Source organism: Magnolia sinica, chromosome 14, assembly GCF_029962835.1.
Source record: "Magnolia sinica isolate HGM2019 chromosome 14, MsV1, whole genome shotgun sequence".
Lineage (NCBI taxonomy): Eukaryota > Viridiplantae > Streptophyta > Magnoliopsida > Magnoliales > Magnoliaceae > Magnolia > Magnolia sinica.
The window spans coordinates 11,674,492-11,693,686 of NC_080586.1; the positions used below are offsets into that span (position 1 = coordinate 11,674,492).

Sequence of the window (19,195 nt, forward strand, 5' to 3'; positions counted from 1 at the left end):
CTTTTTCTTCTCACATCTCAAATCAAAGCGTATTTCATTTCGCACATATTAAAACATCGGAAGTACAAGCACTCACATTGTTTATTTTATTTCACCATTTTTTCTTTTAACTACATACTTTACATGTTGTTTGCCCAGATAGGATCTTAAACCCTAAAAGGCTAAGTTCCATTTATTTTCTTGTTGTTTAGACGAGGTCTTAAACTTTGCATTGTAAGAGTAGGTGCTATTTATATTGTCTTTTGACCCATACAGAATTTTAAACTCTGTGGAGCACGGTTAAACACAATGATGCTGGAATTTCTCTAAATTTTCAAAATAAAAGTCATACAGACCCTTTAATTAGAGACCATGTATCTCTAAGGCCAAAAAAGGGTGTCTAACCCTTTCCATTTCTTTAACCAAGGCTGTTACCAAGAATTTATAGTTGCAAACCAACTATCAAAGTCTTTTAAGTTGCAATTCTCCAACTTGTAAGTGATTTTAAAGTTTCTATTCAATTATAAATTTTAAGCTTTTTTGGGTCAATGGTAACCCCAAATCAAACGTTCCTTTATCTCCAATTGAAACCAACATTCAAATCAATCAAAAACAAATCTAACAAATGAAAAGGGTTAAAAATGAAAAAATAAAAAAAATGAGGCTGCATTTTGCCGCATCTTCACACACTAGTTCCCGTTCACGCACAGGAAACATTGATGATTGAGCACCCATCAGTAGATGTTTTATTTTATTTTATTTTACTTATTTACACACTCACGCCCCAGTGGGATTTCACCACCCATGGGTACTGGAACCCTTGACCAGGTGTTGAAACTCCTAAGAGTCAAGGATCCCCCATCAGTAAATGTTTATTTGCCATATAGGCTCTTGACTAAGACACAAGGATATGGATGAAGGGAAAAACATAAATATCAGCTTAGTGGCTCCCAGGAAGATTTTAACGGTTGGCGTTCAACCACCACTGTTCTCTGCGCCTGAGACTTGATCTGCCTTAGGAGCGTAAAATGGAGCTGGCAAAATGGATGGACGGTGTAAATAAAACTCATACGTCACGGTGGGCCCTCAGCGCACCATCCATCGAGAGTCGGTAGTGGCCGTCTCGGTATGCAAACCGCGGTGGCCCACGTACAAACCTATGGGCAGCGGACGCGGATTAGCTACTTACACGTCGGATTAGGTGCTTACACGTCGAGTAGCGAGCCTCGCAGCTGAAGTGACGTCACCAAGTTCTGTGGGCCCCAATATGATGTATATGTTGTATCCACGCTGTTCATCCATTTTAGGGCATGACTCATGAGCCAAAGAATGAGGTAGATAAAAAGCTGTACTGGACCCCACCACAGAAAACAGTGGGAGAGTGATTCACACCGCTGAAACTATCCTAAGGCCCACCATGATGTTTATTTGAAATCCAACCTGTTCAGAAGTTAAAAGAGACATGAAATAAGGTAAAACACATATCAGATCGAAAATTTTTGTGGCCTTTAGAAGTTTTTATTGGTAGGCGTCACTGTCCCCACTGCTTTCTGTGCGGGGTCCATTGGAGCTTTGAATTTAACTCATTCTTTGGATTTTGTCCTAAAATGATCACTCTAACTGGATGAACGGCGTGGATACCAAACATACATTATGGTGCGGCCCACGGAACTTAGTTACGTCACTTCATTAGCGAGTCTCGCTACCCAACCTGCCAGTAGCTACACTGGGCGCGGTTTGGATACTGAAAACGTCCGTAGCCGAACTGCTACTGAATTGACATCACCAAGCCCGGTAAACCTCACCATGATGAGTACGTTGTATCCATACCGTCCAACCATTTGTAGAGATCATTTTATGGCATTACAAAGAAAATGAGATAAATCTAAGTTTCAAGTGGACCCACAACAGAAAACCATGGAAGCCATCACACCCACAGTTGAAACATTTACAGAGCCTACAGTGATGTATTTTTGAGATCTATCTTATTCATAAGTTAACATAGAGATAGATGAAGTGAAAACAAAATATCAGCTTCATTGGAAACTAGTGTAGCCCATAAGAAGTTCTGAACGGTGGATGTCACCATCCCCACTATTTTCTATGGTGGGTCCATTTGAACTTTAGATCTATCTCATTCTCTTTGTAATGTCATAAAACCATTTCTAAAAATGGTTGGTGAGTATGGATACAGCACATATATCATGGTGGGTCCACGGAGCCTGATTTGGCTGCTGACCTTGTCAGTATCCAATACGTGCCCAGTGACACTGCCACTAGTCAAGTGGCTTGTAGTCGGTGCTACCTGCTACGTGACCTCCACCATGATGTATGTGTTATCCACGCCGTTCATCTTTTTTCAAGGTTACAGGGTAAAAAAAAAAAAAATTTTTAAAAAGAAAAAAAAAAAAAAGAAGAGGCAGAGTAGTCGAAAATGAATTCTTACCGTTGAAAACTTCTGGGACGCCACAGAAGGTTTGGATCACTTCATCCATGTCTGTGTGACCTTATCAACAGGTTTGGATGGCAAATAAGACAGTTTTTAACGGTGGAAGTTCAATCAACACTGTTTTCATGTGGTGTGGTCCACCTGAGATTTGGATCTGCCTACTTTTTGGCCCGTGGGCTAAAATGAATTCAAAAAATGAATGGACGGCGTGGATAAAAGAAATACATAATAGTGGGGCCCACGGAGCTTTGACATCAGCTTTCTGTAGTCACTAGCCAAACCGCGTCCCATTCTTACCGTTTGACGTGGTGGGGAGCGTAAAACAGGTATTGAACGGATTTCCAGTCTCTACTTTCATCGAAAGTCGAACCACCCAACAACCGTACGAAATTGTATTACTTTTTGACCAAAAATAGAAAAGAAAGGGCGTATGTGATCAAACAAGGTGGGTGTAAATATCAGTACCCGAAAAAAAAAAAAAACATTTTTAAGTAACGAAATATACGGGCAGGGAAGAGGTCGAGACCCGATGCTGTTGCGCGTCGGGATTCATCTCTCTCAGATTCAAGTACGGCGTCTCAAGATCCCCACTCCGAGTCGGCGTCAGCGACCCCGCCAGCGGACCCGAACTCGGCCGGCTGCTCCGATTCGGCGTACTCGACCCGCTCTCCGTCTCGTACACGGGCCCCGAAAACGCTCTCCGTGGAAGATGGTGGTGCTGTTGTTGCTGTCGTTGATCTTCTCTCCTCTCCCATTTCCAGAACGAAAGCGCATTCCACCACTTTCGCTTCTTTGTCTTCTTTATTTCTTCTCTTGAGATGGGTTTTTGTAGTTTGAAATCCAAAGCTTCCTCAACTGGCCTTGTTTCTCTCCTAACCTGTCTGGCTTCTTCCAGGATCTGGAAAGAGAAAAAAGAGAGACTTGAATACGAAGAGGAAAAGAAAAATGAAGAGGGGCAAAATGGGTATACCTGGAAATAATCGATTTGGGGGTCGAAACCATAATCGCTGAAATGATGTGGTTGAGGCATTGGAAAAATGGGAGATCTGTTGCTGGACATCTTTACTTTTTGAAAACTCCGTTTCTACCCTCTTTCACTGTCGGAGTTGAAGAAAAGGGCTGTGGTTCTTGGTCTTTAGCAGGAGAATTACTACGAATGCTGAACCCAGATTGTCACAATCTTCAAGTACTAAGCACCGAATGCACCACGTGCGCCGAGCAGGTGGGGCTGGGCCCACTGTCTGTAACAGACAAGATGGCCCACAGCCATATGCAAGAAACACGCTTTTGGGATTTCTTGATTTAAGAAACTACCTTAGACTGCCTTTATAACTGGTTAGTAATTTTGGAAGCTACTGTTATGGGAAAATCTACGTGACTTGTGATATACGTCGGCGGACATTGAGCTCACGAAGGAAACGCAGCAACCAGACGGAATCAGTCGACCAAGGTTGATAATAATCATCGACATCCCTCGATCATGGATACTGATATTGACCACGGATGCTGACCTTGACTTCGGATATCGATATCGAACTCGGGATGAAAATATCCAGAGAGAATCTCACGTTGTATACGATGAAGATTACCCAGCGAGATTTTAATCGAAAACTATGCCAATCGAGGCACAATCGGATATATATATTTGAGAATATATTCCAACTCCAATACGTGCCCCTCTAACGTATCTCGCAGCTTTACTCAGATACGTAAGCTGTCTAGAAAATATATAAATACATTACCTCGCCTAAGGAAAAAATTATGCACAAAATATCCCGACTCTAGCCACACCTGCTTTGGGTTCATATACCTGACTTAGGCATTGGAGGGTCTCTGGCCACAACCGGCGCCCTTATCTCATTTCGTTTTCCATTAAAGTGCAAGTACCCATCGGCTCACAAAAGGTGTTACAAGATCGACCAGATTTAGACAATAACACTACCTACAATTAATTAGTTGTATTTTTTAATTTACACATTCATTTGGTCATTAGGGCTCTCAACAGGCTAGGCTTGGGGTTGAATGATTCAAGTTGAGCCTGACTGTGACTGGCCATCACCACAAGCAGAACGGGGACAAGTTGGTATTGTTGATATTACTTATAAATACAATCTAATACTATAAGTAAATTTTAATACAAACTCAAATAGAAACAAACTCAGACAACTAAAATCATATTTAAGAGTTTAATATAACATTATGAGTATAAATGGATTTAAAAAGACAATCCATAATGTTCTATCATTTGTTTGGGTATCTAATCTCAAATTATTTCAATCTCATGTAATTGTCGTTGTTGATGCAAAAATCTGGTTTATCATCGCCGAGCTCCAAGCACTCGCGCCAAGCCCTGTAAGCTTGCACAGGAGAAGGATAAAGGAGACCCTGACTAGAGCAGGGGACCCTCTGATGCCAAAGTCAGGCTAGGAATCTGGGTCTAAGTAGCGTGGATAGGTTTCGGAGGGTCCCTTGCTCTAGTCGGGGTCTCCTTTGTCCTTCTCCTATGCAAGCTTACAGGGCTCTGCGTGAGTGCTCGGAACTCAGCGAGGGTGAACCAAATTTTTGCATCAACATTTTGGCACCGTCTGAGGGAAGTGTTCACCACCCCAAGTATAAGGTTGCGATGTAGTAATAATCTTGGTAAGACCGAGGTCGAATCCACAGGGACTGAACTTTGTACATGATCTAAAAGTAACCAGAACTAGAGGTAGAAGAAGATGTAATCTAAATCAGGAGAATGTAAGAGAATAATAGTGAATTCTTAAACTAAAACTTGTAAAATTCAAAGGTGGGAAACTAGGATGCCAAGGATCCACTTGTAGAGATCAGGGGGATTTATGCTTGATTCATAAACACAGCTAGAATCAGAGTCCCATCTTCATCCAGTTGGAAGATAATTCATTAAAAATCAATTATAAACTTCATTTGATCTAGTTTTCAATATATGAGAGGTATGAGAACCAGAGTTGATTCCCTCACAAAACCATTCTCATGAGACAAAGCAAACAACAGAATTTAACCAATCCTCAACCAATCTAAGATAATTATGAATGTTAGGAAGGATTCCATCATCCGACCATGCCCAGGAGACGATGGTGAACAACAGGTTCTCCTAAATTCATAATCTCAATAATGAAAAGAATATATTCAAAACTATCGCAGATTCATTGTAATTTAAGTCACAACAAACCATTAAAAACTAAAAGTATTTTTTTATATTCAAACTATAATCAAAGAGAGTTCATTAAATATGAATCAAAGCCATAAAAATATTCTCATCACGCTACAAGCTTCACCTTTTAGCCCTAGCTAAGAGGTTTAGCTAATCACAGACATGATCAAACTAAAAACTCTTAAAGGAAAAACATAAACAAAGCAATGAAAGGGAAGAAACTTCCTAGCCAAAGACTAGCCGCACATCCTCCTCTCTCTCGTGCTCCACACGTCCAAAGATGATTCTTACGTCTCTTCCTCTCTCTCTCTCTTTATAGCCAAAGAGAGTCAGTCGGCTAGTTGAGGGCGGTGGAGTGTAGCTTACGCAGCAACCGTGCGTGCGCAGCAAAAAATGCAAACACCTTGCGTTTGGATGGAGTTTTTAGCAAAAGGAGCATCGAAAAACCTGATTAGACGTCATTGATAGGGTCGTGGCCACCCTATCTCTCATCTGGACGGTCCGGATCACATATCCGACCATGAGCAAGATCGCACAACGGCCCACAGCGGTCGATTTTCTCGGACACAGGCCTGCAAAATTTCTTGCGCTGTGAAGCGCAGTGGGCCCATGATCGGTGTTGGCGGAAAAATCTACTCCATTAATTGAATTCATAGCCAAAAAATGGTCAGGACCAGATGGTTTTAGAGTGCTTTTGATGTGGCCCACCTGATTGATCTTACGGCCATCCGACTTGCGTTTGCAATGGTTTGAGAACTCATCCTCGCTGTTTCTTGGAATTTGGTCACCTAGGCTATGATAAGAGGGACCGTGGGATTCTAATGGACGGTCTGGATCAAATCTTTGAGGCAAGATGGTGGCCCACAAGGGAGGGCCGCAAGTCCCTGTTTGCAGGAGAAATCCTCTGCGCGGCGAGATTCGAAGGAAATCGGGTCAGCGATCTTTGACCGGCCCTGTTGATTCGGTGCACAGCTGGTGTGCGTGCGCTGCGTGCACACACACCACTCAAGGTGGGGTCCACAGCGAAGTAGTGTAAGATCTACACCGTCCATTCAGTTTGCCACCTAAATTAAAGAGGTTGAGCCCAAGTTTGAAGCATATCTAGAGATTAGGTAGGCCCCAAATCGATGATTTATGACTGATCTCTCTGTTGGTCCACTTTCACAAAGATCCAATGGTTGAAATTTTACGTGTATGGTTACTTTATGATCCTCAAGCCAGATATAAGGTTTTGATCCAAACGGAAAGTGAGAACCCTGTGATCTTGCATTTATGACGATTTGCAGGCTTTTTTTTCTTCAATTACTGGGTTTTCTCGAATCTTTGGCGTGTGAATTCTTCAATCTTAGTCCTCTAAGATCCGTCCCTTACCTTGGTGATTCTTGAGCACCAAATCCATGCTTTTAGCATCCTTTTCAGTCCAAGCTCTTAAATTCACCTTGCAACACAAACATGATTAAAATAGAGCGTTAAGCATTATCATGTTCATAAAACCGAGTGATAACTGGGGTCTAATATGAAATATTTGACCCTCAATAGGAAGCGGGAAAAAAGTATTTGTAACTTTACCAGAAATGGCTAAGGGAAAGAAGAAAGCACTCCTAGTAGCAATGACAGAACCCGAGCCCACTAGACAACGGCACTCATCTTCTATACTCCATACTGAATCAGCTCCAACAGGACTATCTTAACGAACTCGGAGTCGAGGAGGCAAGTACCATGTGCTGTAGAACCAAGTACAGACATTGGTCAACGAAATCAGCCAAATGAAACAGCAGATGACAAGATAGCAGCCACCCCCCGATCAAGGGGAGGTCGGTCCAGTGGCAACAGAGCGACCCGTTCTCGTAGGTTCGCAAGCAGGAGCTATAACGCCCCGAGTTTTCGGAACCTGAGTATATGACTCGTTTTTCAAAAACCCGAGTGTTAACCTTTAGAGAGCCAAATTCCATATATATATATATATATATATATATATATATATATATTTCAGAGTTAGTAGTATAGCGAAAGATAGACAAATTAAATATAAAAGATATCTTGCATTTACATTCAAAGAATATACGAGCGGCTTCCCATAATGACTTATACAAACCAATGCCTCTTATAATAGTAAATACAAAAATTACATAATTTACACGAAAGAAATAATAAAATGCATATGAACTTGAGCCGCAAGATCGCGCAGCTTCTCCTGGCAAATACAACCATGCATCTCTGAAAATTTTACCCTGCTTTCATCCAGTCGGTAGTTGGGCTCGTCACCCATGCAAAAAGGCCGGTCATCAGCGTAGCACATCACGTACGTATATCACGTATCGCATAATTATCAAGCCATCGTATATCACGTCTGTAGGTCGATAGTCGGTGGTCAATCAACTAGTGAAATGATACTCCAATAAACTTAAGGGCACGTGCTACAACATCCAGAAATAGCCATCCATCATCGTTAATATGCCATGAATGCATGATTAGCCAGGCCATTATTAGTCCAATTATAACAGCCGATTTGAGTAACTTAATGGTCACTACAGGGGGCTCGTCACTCAGCGTATGCCAACAGCTTGGGCATAGTGTCCCATTCCACTATCCCCAGCTCATGAGATTCTCCCAACTTAGGATGTTTAATGGATGCCCATCGACCAATGGCCAATCCAATTCAATAAGTAGGGATTACCATTACATGGTATAGGTCATCGAAGCCACATCAAGCAAACCTAAAAACATGGGACAGATGTCAAATTGCGGCGGCAAAAAGGGTACATGGAACATCAAATCAATCTACAAAAATAGTCAAGCAATGCTAAATTAAAGAGGTTAAAAGAGATCGTTTCTAAGCCACTCAAGCCGTATGCTCTATGGATGATAAATCTCACATTAATGTTCCATATCCCACATATCCTCTAAATCGAGGGCCCATTTCTTACCACAACCCATCTTGTTACATCCTAAGTCTGAGTTCACGTACAGAAGAGAGAATTACCCACTAGTAAGCGTAGTGAATAGAGATTCATAAGCGACTTACAACAATTCATGTGAAAGTATATAAATATATCATGTCAGATATATGTGAAGCACTTGATATATAATAATCGCAAAGATCATGAATTGAAATTTAAATGGAAGTCATCATGTAAATAACTATTGCATGCAATCATAAATCAAATATAAGTCTTGTCTTAAGAGTTTATGACTAATGTAAGAGATCACATCCTATAAGATAACAGGTGTGATTCTGATAAAGACTATTACTTAACCAATTTAGAAATGAAAAGCTTAAGGAGAAGAAATCATTACCTGATGTGTCGAATCATCAACTAATGTCGTTAGGAAGTACACACGCCCTTAGACTTGGATCCTACCATGAATTATGAAATTGTATCATTAGATCCCAACTTAACTCACTATTTATCTTTAAAGTATTGACTTAGGGTTTAGATTACTTAGGTTTAGGATTTTATCCTAGAGCTTAGGTCTAGGCTAGATTTTTAGGGTTTGAACCTTAGTTAATGTGCAATTAATTTTAATGTTAATTGAATAATTATAAAATATTTATTAACATTAGTGTTATAATTAATATTAATTAATAATCATTATGATGACACCAATTAGTACAATCCACTATCAATAACAACTATTTAAGAATGATAAATGAAATACTACGATTTAATAGTTGAAATTCGTTTATAATAACTAGTTTTAGCATAAATAACCTACTAATGGCTAATCATTGACAATATTAATAATCCTAATAATAACATTGGTAGCAATGATAACAATGCATCGAAAACAAGTCTAGAATGGGGAGAACATGTTGACTCACCTTTGTCAACTCGGCTCGACTCGCTGCAACTGAGTTGTCCCAACTCAACCTCAGCAAAACTTGGACGAGGCCCAAGCATGACCCGGCCTAGCTAGACTCGATCCCAACCGAGTTGACTCGGCTCCAGCCGAGTTGACTCGGACTCTTCCCTCACTAGTTTCTTCTTCTTCTTCTTCTTCTTCTTTTTTGTGTGTTTGCAGAAAAACTCCAGCAAGGAGACTGGCGAGACCCAACACAGGTGGGTCGAGTCGACTCGCTAGCTGTACAACCCACTCCCCGTTCTCTTTCTCTTACATGCCCCTCTTCTCTCCCTGGCTTTTCATAGGGTCTAGGACAGACCAAACCCGCAGAGCTAACTCTGACTCCAATCGCCCAGCTCAACCTAGCGAGTCGACACTACAAGAAAAGGGGGCTTTAGCCTCGGTTCAAAACAGTGGCTAAAAAGGTTAAAAACTGAGGCTAAAGCCTTTAGCCTCAGTTTTGCCTCAGTTATCCAAATCGAGGTTGAAACCCCCGTGGCTAAAGGCTTTAGCCTCAGTTTTAGCAACAAAGGCTAAAATGACTTTTATAGCCTCGGTTCTTCAAGTGAGGCTAAAAGAACCTTTTTAACTTCAGTTTTCTCGAAATGAGGCTAAATCAAAATTTTAGCCCCCATTATTTCCAACTGAGACTAAATCCAAATTTTAGCCTCAGTTGCCTCCAATTGAAGCTAAATCTATTTTTAACCTTGGTTTTCAACAACAGAAGCTAAAGCCTTTAACCACGGGAGTTGTAGTCTCAATTTAGGTACTGAGACTAAAGTAGATTTAGCCGTGTTTCTTTTACTGTGTACCTGCCTGACAAACATCCTGAATCATTAGCTCCTATGATTTGATTAATTAAAAAAACCAAGCATTACAATTGTCATTAACAATGCTCAATTCTCCAAAAAATGAAAGTAGTCCATAGCAATTGAGTAAAAATCATCAAACAAAGAACCAAAACTGAGTTTCATAAAACGTTCGGTACATTGACTTAATATCACAAAAAAAAAAATCTATTGCAATGTATTATATCTTATCATTAAAGGATTTGTCATGGGCTAGAAAAGAGACATCTACTGGTGATTACAAAATGAGTCATATTTAGAACATCACCACTAGCACAAAACGCACTTCCTTTCCCCTGCAACCATTTGAAACACAACAATTAAAAACATGTCAGACAAAATTTTAGCAAAGAGGAAAAAAAAGAATTTCTAGTCATTTTCCTGACTTAACATTATGATATTAATGGTATGTGATGAAGAATTTAACTAACAAAAATGAAAAAACAATCAAAACTATTCATCAACATGCCCCAATAACAATAAGAACAACAACAACTACAAAAAATGTTAACAATTGTTTTGTGGAATTGATGGTTCTTTGCCATCCAAATAACACAAAAGCTCACATCATGACCAGCCATAGGTTGAGAACTCTGTTTTTGGTTGGCAGTTCAAGCATGGAAACACAAAATCCTCAATGCATGGGTTATACCCTAATGACTTGAGCAATATTAAACACAACTTCCAAGTATAAAGAAGAACGGAAAATGAAATCCACACTCTTCTTCTTCACTCTATCAAAGAGAAAACTCAACAGGCAGGAATTCATTACAAATTACAGTTCATATACTTAAAATATGACATGACAAAAACTAAGAAAGGGACATACCTTAATATGTTGCTATTTTGAACTCCATTTGAAGGGATTCTGATAATCAAACCAATTAAAAAGATCAGGCTGATGACTTCAACTAAAAAGAAAATAAAAATTCTTTCATAAAAACAAAGATTCTAAGTTCAGATGAACTGCCTAGCTTTTTAAGAAAGGATTTGTAACCAAGTCTTTGGCAGAAGAAGCAATATTTCTACCCCAAATTCTCACCTAGGAATTCATAAAAAAGGTCATGGAGGGGCAATTTCAAGGCAAGCAAACATCGACACATAGAAAAGGTCATGTGCAAAGCACCCACATGGAGGAACCATCCCAATGCCTAGTTTCTCTAAGCCAACAATATCATAGCAAATGACACCATATGCAGTGTATGAAAGAAGATACATGCAGCCATACATCAAAATCCATTGGGTACGATATGATAAGAAACTGTCATTACTTCAGCAAAATCAGAAGTGTTCAAACAATAAAATGCCATCTTAAAGGGAATTTTATAGCAATTCCTCCAATAAAGGAATATATTTGTTTGGTGTACCGCCAAGGTTGAATACTAATTCTTCAAGAACACACACGTATGATAAGTTGGGGCTTTTAATCCTTCGGATCTAGGACACAAAGGAAAAGATGCAAACATTTAATTTTCCTTCATAACCATTCTCTACATTAAGGAAAAGATGCAAACATTTAATTTTCCTTCATAACCATTCGCTACATTATGTCCAGAAAACACACACACACACAGACACACAAACACACAAAAAAAAAAAACTAAAATCAACACACAAAAAAATAAAAAAAAAAAACTAAAATCAACTCAGAAATAGAATAAAAGTAATGGGCCATGATGCATTGGGGTGTGAAAACCGTCTTGGGTCAGTTCCATACAAGCAGTGTATGTGGTAATCCAGACTATTAATTTGATGGATCTCAGTGTGGGTTGAGTAAGCTTATACACTGGAAGTTCCTAATCTTTTGATTGACAGCTACAAACAAATGGTTAAATAAAAAAGAACGCAAAAGCCAGGGAAAAGCCGAAAAGCACAAAGTTGTGGTCAGGAACTTCCACATAAAATCAGAAATAAATCATACTAACGCGAATCAATTAATTTTGAGCTTGGATGGATAATTACGTACCATTCTCATTTTATATGGCCATGAAACCATGGATTGACCACAAAATCCAAACGTCTTGGCGCTTCAATGAGTTATCTGTTAACAACGAAAATAACAGTAACTTCCTCAGAAAGGAACATATATATAGTCTATATAGAAAATAATCATATAAAAAGGACGAACAAATAAAGACCATTGAAAGTAAAACTAAAAATTTTCTCCATAGGTTGGAGGTTTCCTAGCCCCACACTTACCTTGCAAGTAGAACATGAGCTCTACACAAGTCGAGTTAGCTCGGTCAGCTCACTTGACTTGCCTCGGCTTGAAACTGGATTCAGACAGAGTTGAGTTGGTTTTTAGAGCTCAAAAAAAATTCAAGCCGAGTTCGAGCTTGCCCGAGCTTGAATCGATTGTTATTGCCTGTCAAAATTAATTGTAGCTTTTACTCATTGCCAATAGAAACTAACTTTCTAACCACCTCTAGAATAAAAGGAAGCAAACAGTAGACCACATTCATGTATGCATCCAAATCAAAGTCAGCAACTATTCTGGCCTCTCTCTCCTTTCTTGAGTTCCTTCAGGAGCTCTTCCATCACATGACATGAAAAATAAAATTTTAAAAATTCATTCTTGGAATATGTGCAACAGTGCAAGTCATGTTGGCTAATATGTATGCTGATGTTTTCTGAGGGATAAATTCATCTATCCTAAACCCATCATAGGAGACCTCTCATTCTACCTGTTGAAGAACAAAACAGAAATGCAGAACTGAGCTTAAATATTTGACAGCCAAGGAAAGTAAGCAAAAGACGAACAAAATGGAGAACACTTGTCCAAAAGAATAGCTAGAGAGAATCTAAAACTAGAAATCCCAAAATCTAATTGAGGAAATGATACAAAACCCATAGAGAAAAAGGAAAAGAAATGTAATAAGCATGGGGGAAGAAAACTCATATTGGACTCCAAGTCCCAACAGTTAAGGCCGTGTTTGGATGCTCACCCAAAATTGAATTGCAATAGTTCGATTCAATGAGTAAATGACACCAGTGAGGCTAGCCACTCGAATTGAAATTATTGTCATTCCAAGTCCAACTGGCCAACTTAAAAGCCCATGGAATTGCAACGAATTAAAATGGCGCCAGTCACAATTTGGCCATATTCTTCTCATAATGAATTTGAAAAATTGCAATACGGTTCAACAAAGCATCCAAAGAGATCCTAAAAGAAGCATAACTAACAAATGAAAAGGATAGCAGATGATCAGAGTCTTCACAATAGGTGTGGCCCGTTCTTTTTGTCTGGCCACGCCCGAAGGGCTGTTCAAATCTCTTTCTGAGTTAATTGAACTTGGTGGCAAGAGACCACCTTCGTCCAAAAAAAAAAGTCTTTAGAAACAAATGTGGATGGCAACTTGTAGACAAAAAAATCACAACAGTTATGCAGAAGAATAAAAACTGATAAATAACAAGACATCCATTTTCAAATAGATATCTCAATGACAATATATATGAAGAGAGGCCATGAAGCAAAATGAGAATAATAATAGAAAAGGTGGGGGCAAACTGCTTAAATTCAAACAAGAAATTTCAACTAGTAAGTAAATGAAGTAGCTCAGAAATCAGTAACCCAATAAAGAAAGGATCAAAGAAAGGATATAGACCTTACGAGAGTGATCTAGCCTCCCTGCCATTCAATAAAAACAAAAACATGTGATTCAAGCCATTCACCAAGAAAGTAATTAGTATTAAAGTAAATTCTAGTTTAACAGATACCTAAAGGATGTAGCAGGCCACCCACAACTCATCACTGGCAGAAATTCTGACAGAGCCAACCTGGAATTCCCAATGTTCCAACTACTAGAGTTATATATAGTATAGGATCATTAGATAACCTTTTTACATGTGTCGAATGCGATGAACATATATACATGTAACACTTGCCATAGATAAAATGAAGAAAGTAAATTCATAACCCTCCAGCTCAGGTGAGTGCCCATACATATTGTGGCCCTAACAAAATGATGACAAGATCATTAAACCATAGGCCCCACTGCTCAAACTGTTGAAGACTCCGCTTCCTAGAGGGCTGGCTTCAAATGTGGGTGCACAGTATACCTAGCACATCCCTGAAAGTTCAGCAATATCGGCAATGAGCTAGGACTCCTAACATGGTTTACCTGTTATGGTATAGATTGGAAGTGAAGGAATAAAATTTATGTTTCGATAATTAGACTGGCATTATGTTACTGGGAGTTGTTGCAGTTGTAGCTTTGGAGCTTGATGGCCATCCTGGCTTCAGAACCATTGTAGTAATTGAAGATCATTGGATGGGTGAATAACATAAAAAAGAAATTGGTAATAGCTGCATATCATAACCCCATGATTTAGGGTCTGCATTGTAAACTGTAAAGATGAGATGTCGCGTAGGAAGCTGGAAGCCAAAGCAGTCATGTTATCAAGTTATTATGATGCTCGAAGCAGTAATTTTCCTTTTCTAAAAGAAAATAAACATTAGTTTGGATTCAGTTTAGAGTTAAGTTAGCTTTATATGGACTGACTTTACAGCCATGACATCGGTTTTATGTGTCTAGTAGTATGAAATGACTTGGGGCCTTTAGTTTACCTGTATGTAGTAGCACCCGTCTGATGAAGAAACCACATTGAAGTGAAGCTGATGGCAAGGCCTAAGAACCTACTTGATGTCATCACCAACCAGAACATGGGCATCCTCAAGAGCGGCCTGCCAATTCACTTCACAGATACATGAGCCCAATAAGAAAATAATGGAAGCGTCCAAATGTAGTTGCTGTAATATATTGAAGGTAATTGGGTCAAGCATTGTGCTCCTACTGTTTGGACTACCAACATTGAGGTCATGGGTTCAAAGCTATAATACCCACGAAGGTTTGCATTGGCATCTATTCAAGGGTCAAAATATCATGGACTCAATCCTACCAACCATACCAACAAAGGGAAATTGAAAACTGTAAGAGACCAAGCCCAACAGACTCACATTTCAGATTGCTGAAACAGCTTATTGTCTGCATACACCATTTTTTGTACCTTCATAGTTTTATTATAAGCATTTCACTCTGTTTTCAAAAGTGAAAGTTTCAGGCTACCTTATAAACTGTTTTAACTTTTACTAAGATAAACCCTATAGTGTACAGCACATATTGGGTGCATAGGAAAATACCACAATTAATAATCTCTCAAAAACCATGGAGATGCACAGAAACATATTTTGTATCAGTACAAACATTCAAAGAACTGGACATAAATTCAGATTGCACAGAAACCATGGAGATGCAGGGTGATCTAGGTTTATGAATTTGATCTACTTATGAAGTTTCTCCTAAATAACCATCAGTTTAGCACAGACAACTAGGGGGGAAAAAAACCTTGCAATAAGCAAATTGGGGAGTCTTGGAGTTATCCTTCATAAACAGCTAGATGTATTAGTTCTATAACTCAATGATTTTTAAAAGCCTAGTCAGGTAAAGTTTGCCAAACCTATATGTAATGAGAAGAAAGGAGGTTCAGCATCAAGTTTTAAGATAATAAGAACCTTCCAATGTGAAGATGAATTGAGTGGGTAGAAACAAGTCGTCTAGTTTTCCATGAATCACAAGAAACAGCCTAATTTATGAAGATGAATTCTACAAATCGTCTGTCCCATGCAGCCAAACGAACCCTATAGATGAATTCTACAAATCGCCTTTCCCATGCAGCCAAACGACCCCTAAAGATGAAATCTACAAATCATCTTTCCTATCCAAAACCTCTTCTTCAACTCAGCAACTGTACCCATTGTGGATGGGCCATGCCCAAAAAGACCTCATCCACAGAACAATCTTAAACGTCTGATTGGTAGCCTGCAAATTGACAACTAATCCAACAGTCCACACCCAACAAGAAAATCCTCTGACTGCTATCGCAGAGTTTCTGTGATGGGAAGTTTTTATTGAGGGTGTCATCCGTACATGAAAAACCCTACCAATGGAACGGTCCGGATCAACGAAAGATGAAACCGAAGTAACCAAACCAAAGACGCCATTTTGCTCTGCCATTACCCCATACTTCCTCATTCCAATTACCAGAACAAAATGCAGAAGTAGCATCTCAATCAAAGTAATTAAAGAAACAAAAAAAAAAAAAAAAAATCAAGATGAACATCGAGATTGCAATCTTCTCTACTAAAAGACACCGAAAGGGATCAAATCAAAGCAATGATGAAAACAGCGACGGATCTATTATAATTAGAGACCAGATTCTGACAAGATGAAATACATGAGAAAGAAATGCAAATCTGGATAGGAATCAAAGGAGAAGACGACGGAATGATCGGATTTTTCTTACCCGATCGATCCATTGGCGAGAATCTTCAGTCCAATCGAAGGCCGGATCTTGAAGTAGCTCGGATTTCAGGCGAGCATAGACCTGAAGAAATACAGATCTCAGGTCGCTGGTCTTTTCCATTGGAATCAGCAGCAGCCATGGAAAAAAAGACAGAGACGGAGAGAGTGTCTGTATGAGAGAATGGCGGAGAGGGTGGACCGCATTTATATATGAGGAGTACGTCTTCTGTACGCATCGCGTTGTACACAATGCAGGCTTAGAACAGAATACTTCAGTGACGAACGCGACTTGCCTTTAACCCTGTGAGGCCCACCTACTTGAAATCCACTGCGTCCATCTGTATTTACCAAATGTTTGGAAAATCAAATACGCCCTTAAATAATTCAGCATATTAGAGCTTAGCCAAGCCCACACTCGTGTACAATAATGATAATGCACACACGCCACCACATGTGCGGACCTAGCACATTGGTACAAGATCCAAGATCCAGTCCATTCATTAGAAATGTATGTATGGCCAATCTATGGTGGGTCCCATCAGATCAACACAGTTGATCGTTAAGCAATGGGCCCCACTTGTACAGGTCGAAAATCCAAACCTAAACTATAAGTTCCAATTTTGGACATATGACCATCTTGTCCGGTGACTCATTAGGTGGGCCCAGCTCATTTCCACCCCTGAGGAGACCCGACAAGGCAGACTTTTAGCTTTAGTTGCTCACCAACTAAGGTAAAAGGGCAGACTTTTAGCCTCAGTTGCTCACCAACCGAGGTAAAAGGGCAAACTTTTGGCCTCGGTTTCTCACCAACCAAGGCGAAAGTGCAAACTTTTAGCCTCGGTTGCTCACCAACCGAAGCAAAAGGGAAGACTTTTGGCCTCAGTTGCTCATCAACCGAGGCAAAAGGGCAGACTTTTGGCTTCAGTTTCTCACCAACCGAGGCAAAAGGGTAGACTTTTAGCCTCAGTTGCTCACCAACCGAGGCAAAAGAGCAAACTTTTGACCTCAGTTTCTCACCAACCAAGGCAAAAGTGTAGACCTTTAGCCTTGGTTGCTCACCAATCGAGGCAAAAGGGAAGACTTTTGGCCTCAGTTGCTCACTAACCGAGGCAAAAGTGTAGACTTTAGGTCTCGATTTCTCACCAACCGAGGCAAAATGGTAAACTTTTAGCCTCGGTTGCTCACCAACCGAGGCAAAATGACAGACTTTTGGCCTCAGTTGCTCACCAACTAAGGCAAAGGGGCAGACTTTTAACTCAGTTTCTCACCAACCGAGGCAAAAAGGCAGATTTTTTGCCTCAGTTACTCACCAACCAAGGCAAAAGGGTAGATTTTTAGCCTCAGTTGCTCACCAACTGAGGCAAAAAGGCAAACTTTTGGCCTCAATTTCTTACCAACCGAGGCAACAAATGAACTTTTAACCTTAGTTCCTTTACAACGGAGGCTAAAAAGCACATTTAGTCTCATTTTTTTAAACCGAGGCTAAAAAATTGAGGCTAAAGGCCTACTTTCTTGTAGTGCGAGCAGTCACACCAACAACTCACGGACCGCTGACTCAAGTCACGATTCGAGTTCCCAACTCGAACTCACTCCCTCACCTTCTCATTCTTCTCCTCCTCATCTTCTTCCTTATATCAAATATGCCCAACAATCTGGACCATCTAGTATTTAGCAAGGTCGAGACTCACTCGCAATCCAACCTGGTGAACGGACCAGCACTCCAACTCTCTCTCTCTCTCTCTCTCTCTCTCTCTCTCTCTCTCTCTCTCTCTCTCTCTCTCTCTCCTTCACTTCTTCATTATACTTTTCTCCCTTTTATTAGGTTGTAGAAGGTATGAACTTACCGTGACAGCAACCCAACTCAGCTCCAAACTCGATTCAAGATGCTTGGTGTAGCTCAAACGGGGAATAAGAAGGCTGCTATTAATGGCATTTTTTCCATCTCCATTTCTTCCGCCAATCTGACCCTTGAAGGCAGTCCATATGGACCCTAAGAAGCTTATAGATAAGCTTTTTCGAAGCTTTAGGAGAGTTTGGGTGGTGGGTTCGCATGGAGAAGAAAACTGCAGATTTTTCATAGCTACCGCAAGAATGGTAGAGATGTCCGTTGCCACGCGACCCACTCTCCTTTTATCATACCCTAGTTGCTCTCAGGGCCGTCAAATGCGAATGAAAGACTGGGATCCAATCCTTCTATCTGTTTTTCTAGAAAAAATAGCCAGCGGGAAGGAGGTCTTAGCGTCAGTTTTCCATAGAAAACCCTAACCCACGTGAGAAGAATGGATGGCTGGGATCTGCCTTAGTGAAGGGTTGGGATTGGAGGAAGAGAGACACACGCGGATTGCCAAGCTGGCAACGGTGGAATGGAGCTTTCCATTTTTGAAAAGGTAGCTGCACGAGACTCTGTTTGGCTCGAGTTTGAGCACATGCACTTGTGCATGAGTGTGTACAGACGGTGTGGATTTGGTCAGATGGGGATGCTCTACTAGATGAACGGTTTGGATCAGCTCAAGGTGGCCCACATTAATCACGATGGGCTGGTTTTGAAGCGGCTAGAAACACAACTCTTCCTCACATCGGTCTTCTTGCGATCGATGTCTTG

The 19,195-nt window shown here is 40.2% G+C and overlaps 1 protein-coding gene and 1 long non-coding RNA gene across 6 annotated transcripts; both read right to left on the reverse strand.

The window, feature by feature from the left end:
* Positions 1–2,792: 2,792 nt before the first annotated feature.
* On the reverse strand, positions 2,793–3,699 carry LOC131225217 (uncharacterized). The gene is made up of 2 exons (XM_058220696.1): positions 3,399–3,699; positions 2,793–3,326 (listed from the first exon to the last, which is right to left on the reverse strand). Exons 1-2 carry the CDS (start codon positions 3,486–3,488, stop codon positions 2,916–2,918), a joined length of 501 nt encoding a protein of 166 aa, XP_058076679.1. The 5' UTR covers positions 3,489–3,699; the 3' UTR covers positions 2,793–2,915.
* A 6,630-nt stretch (positions 3,700–10,329) lies between these two features.
* On the reverse strand, positions 10,330–15,308 carry LOC131225529 (uncharacterized). Of its 5 annotated transcripts, none has more exons than XR_009161387.1 (6): positions 14,859–15,308; positions 14,009–14,068; positions 12,715–12,822; positions 12,258–12,332; positions 11,121–11,159; positions 10,330–10,587 (listed from the first exon to the last, which is right to left on the reverse strand). It is a non-coding gene; the product is annotated as an uncharacterized LOC131225529 (long non-coding RNA). The 5 variants fall into 5 exon arrangements; XR_009161390.1 differs by lacking the exon at positions 12,715–12,822 and adding an exon at positions 12,950–12,975 and having other exon boundaries at positions 12,258–12,443; XR_009161391.1 differs by having other exon boundaries at positions 14,009–14,092.
* Positions 15,309–19,195: the final 3,887 nt, after the last annotated feature.

Coding starts and splice junctions, on each gene's coding strand:
- LOC131225217 (XM_058220696.1), bottom strand. CDS start 3,488: ATGTCCAGCAACAGATCTCCCATTTTTCCAATGCCTCAACCACATCAT. Junction 3,327..3,398: donor CCCAAATCGATTATTTCCAG/GTATACCCATTT, acceptor TTCTCTTTCCAG/ATCCTGGAAGAAGCCAGACA.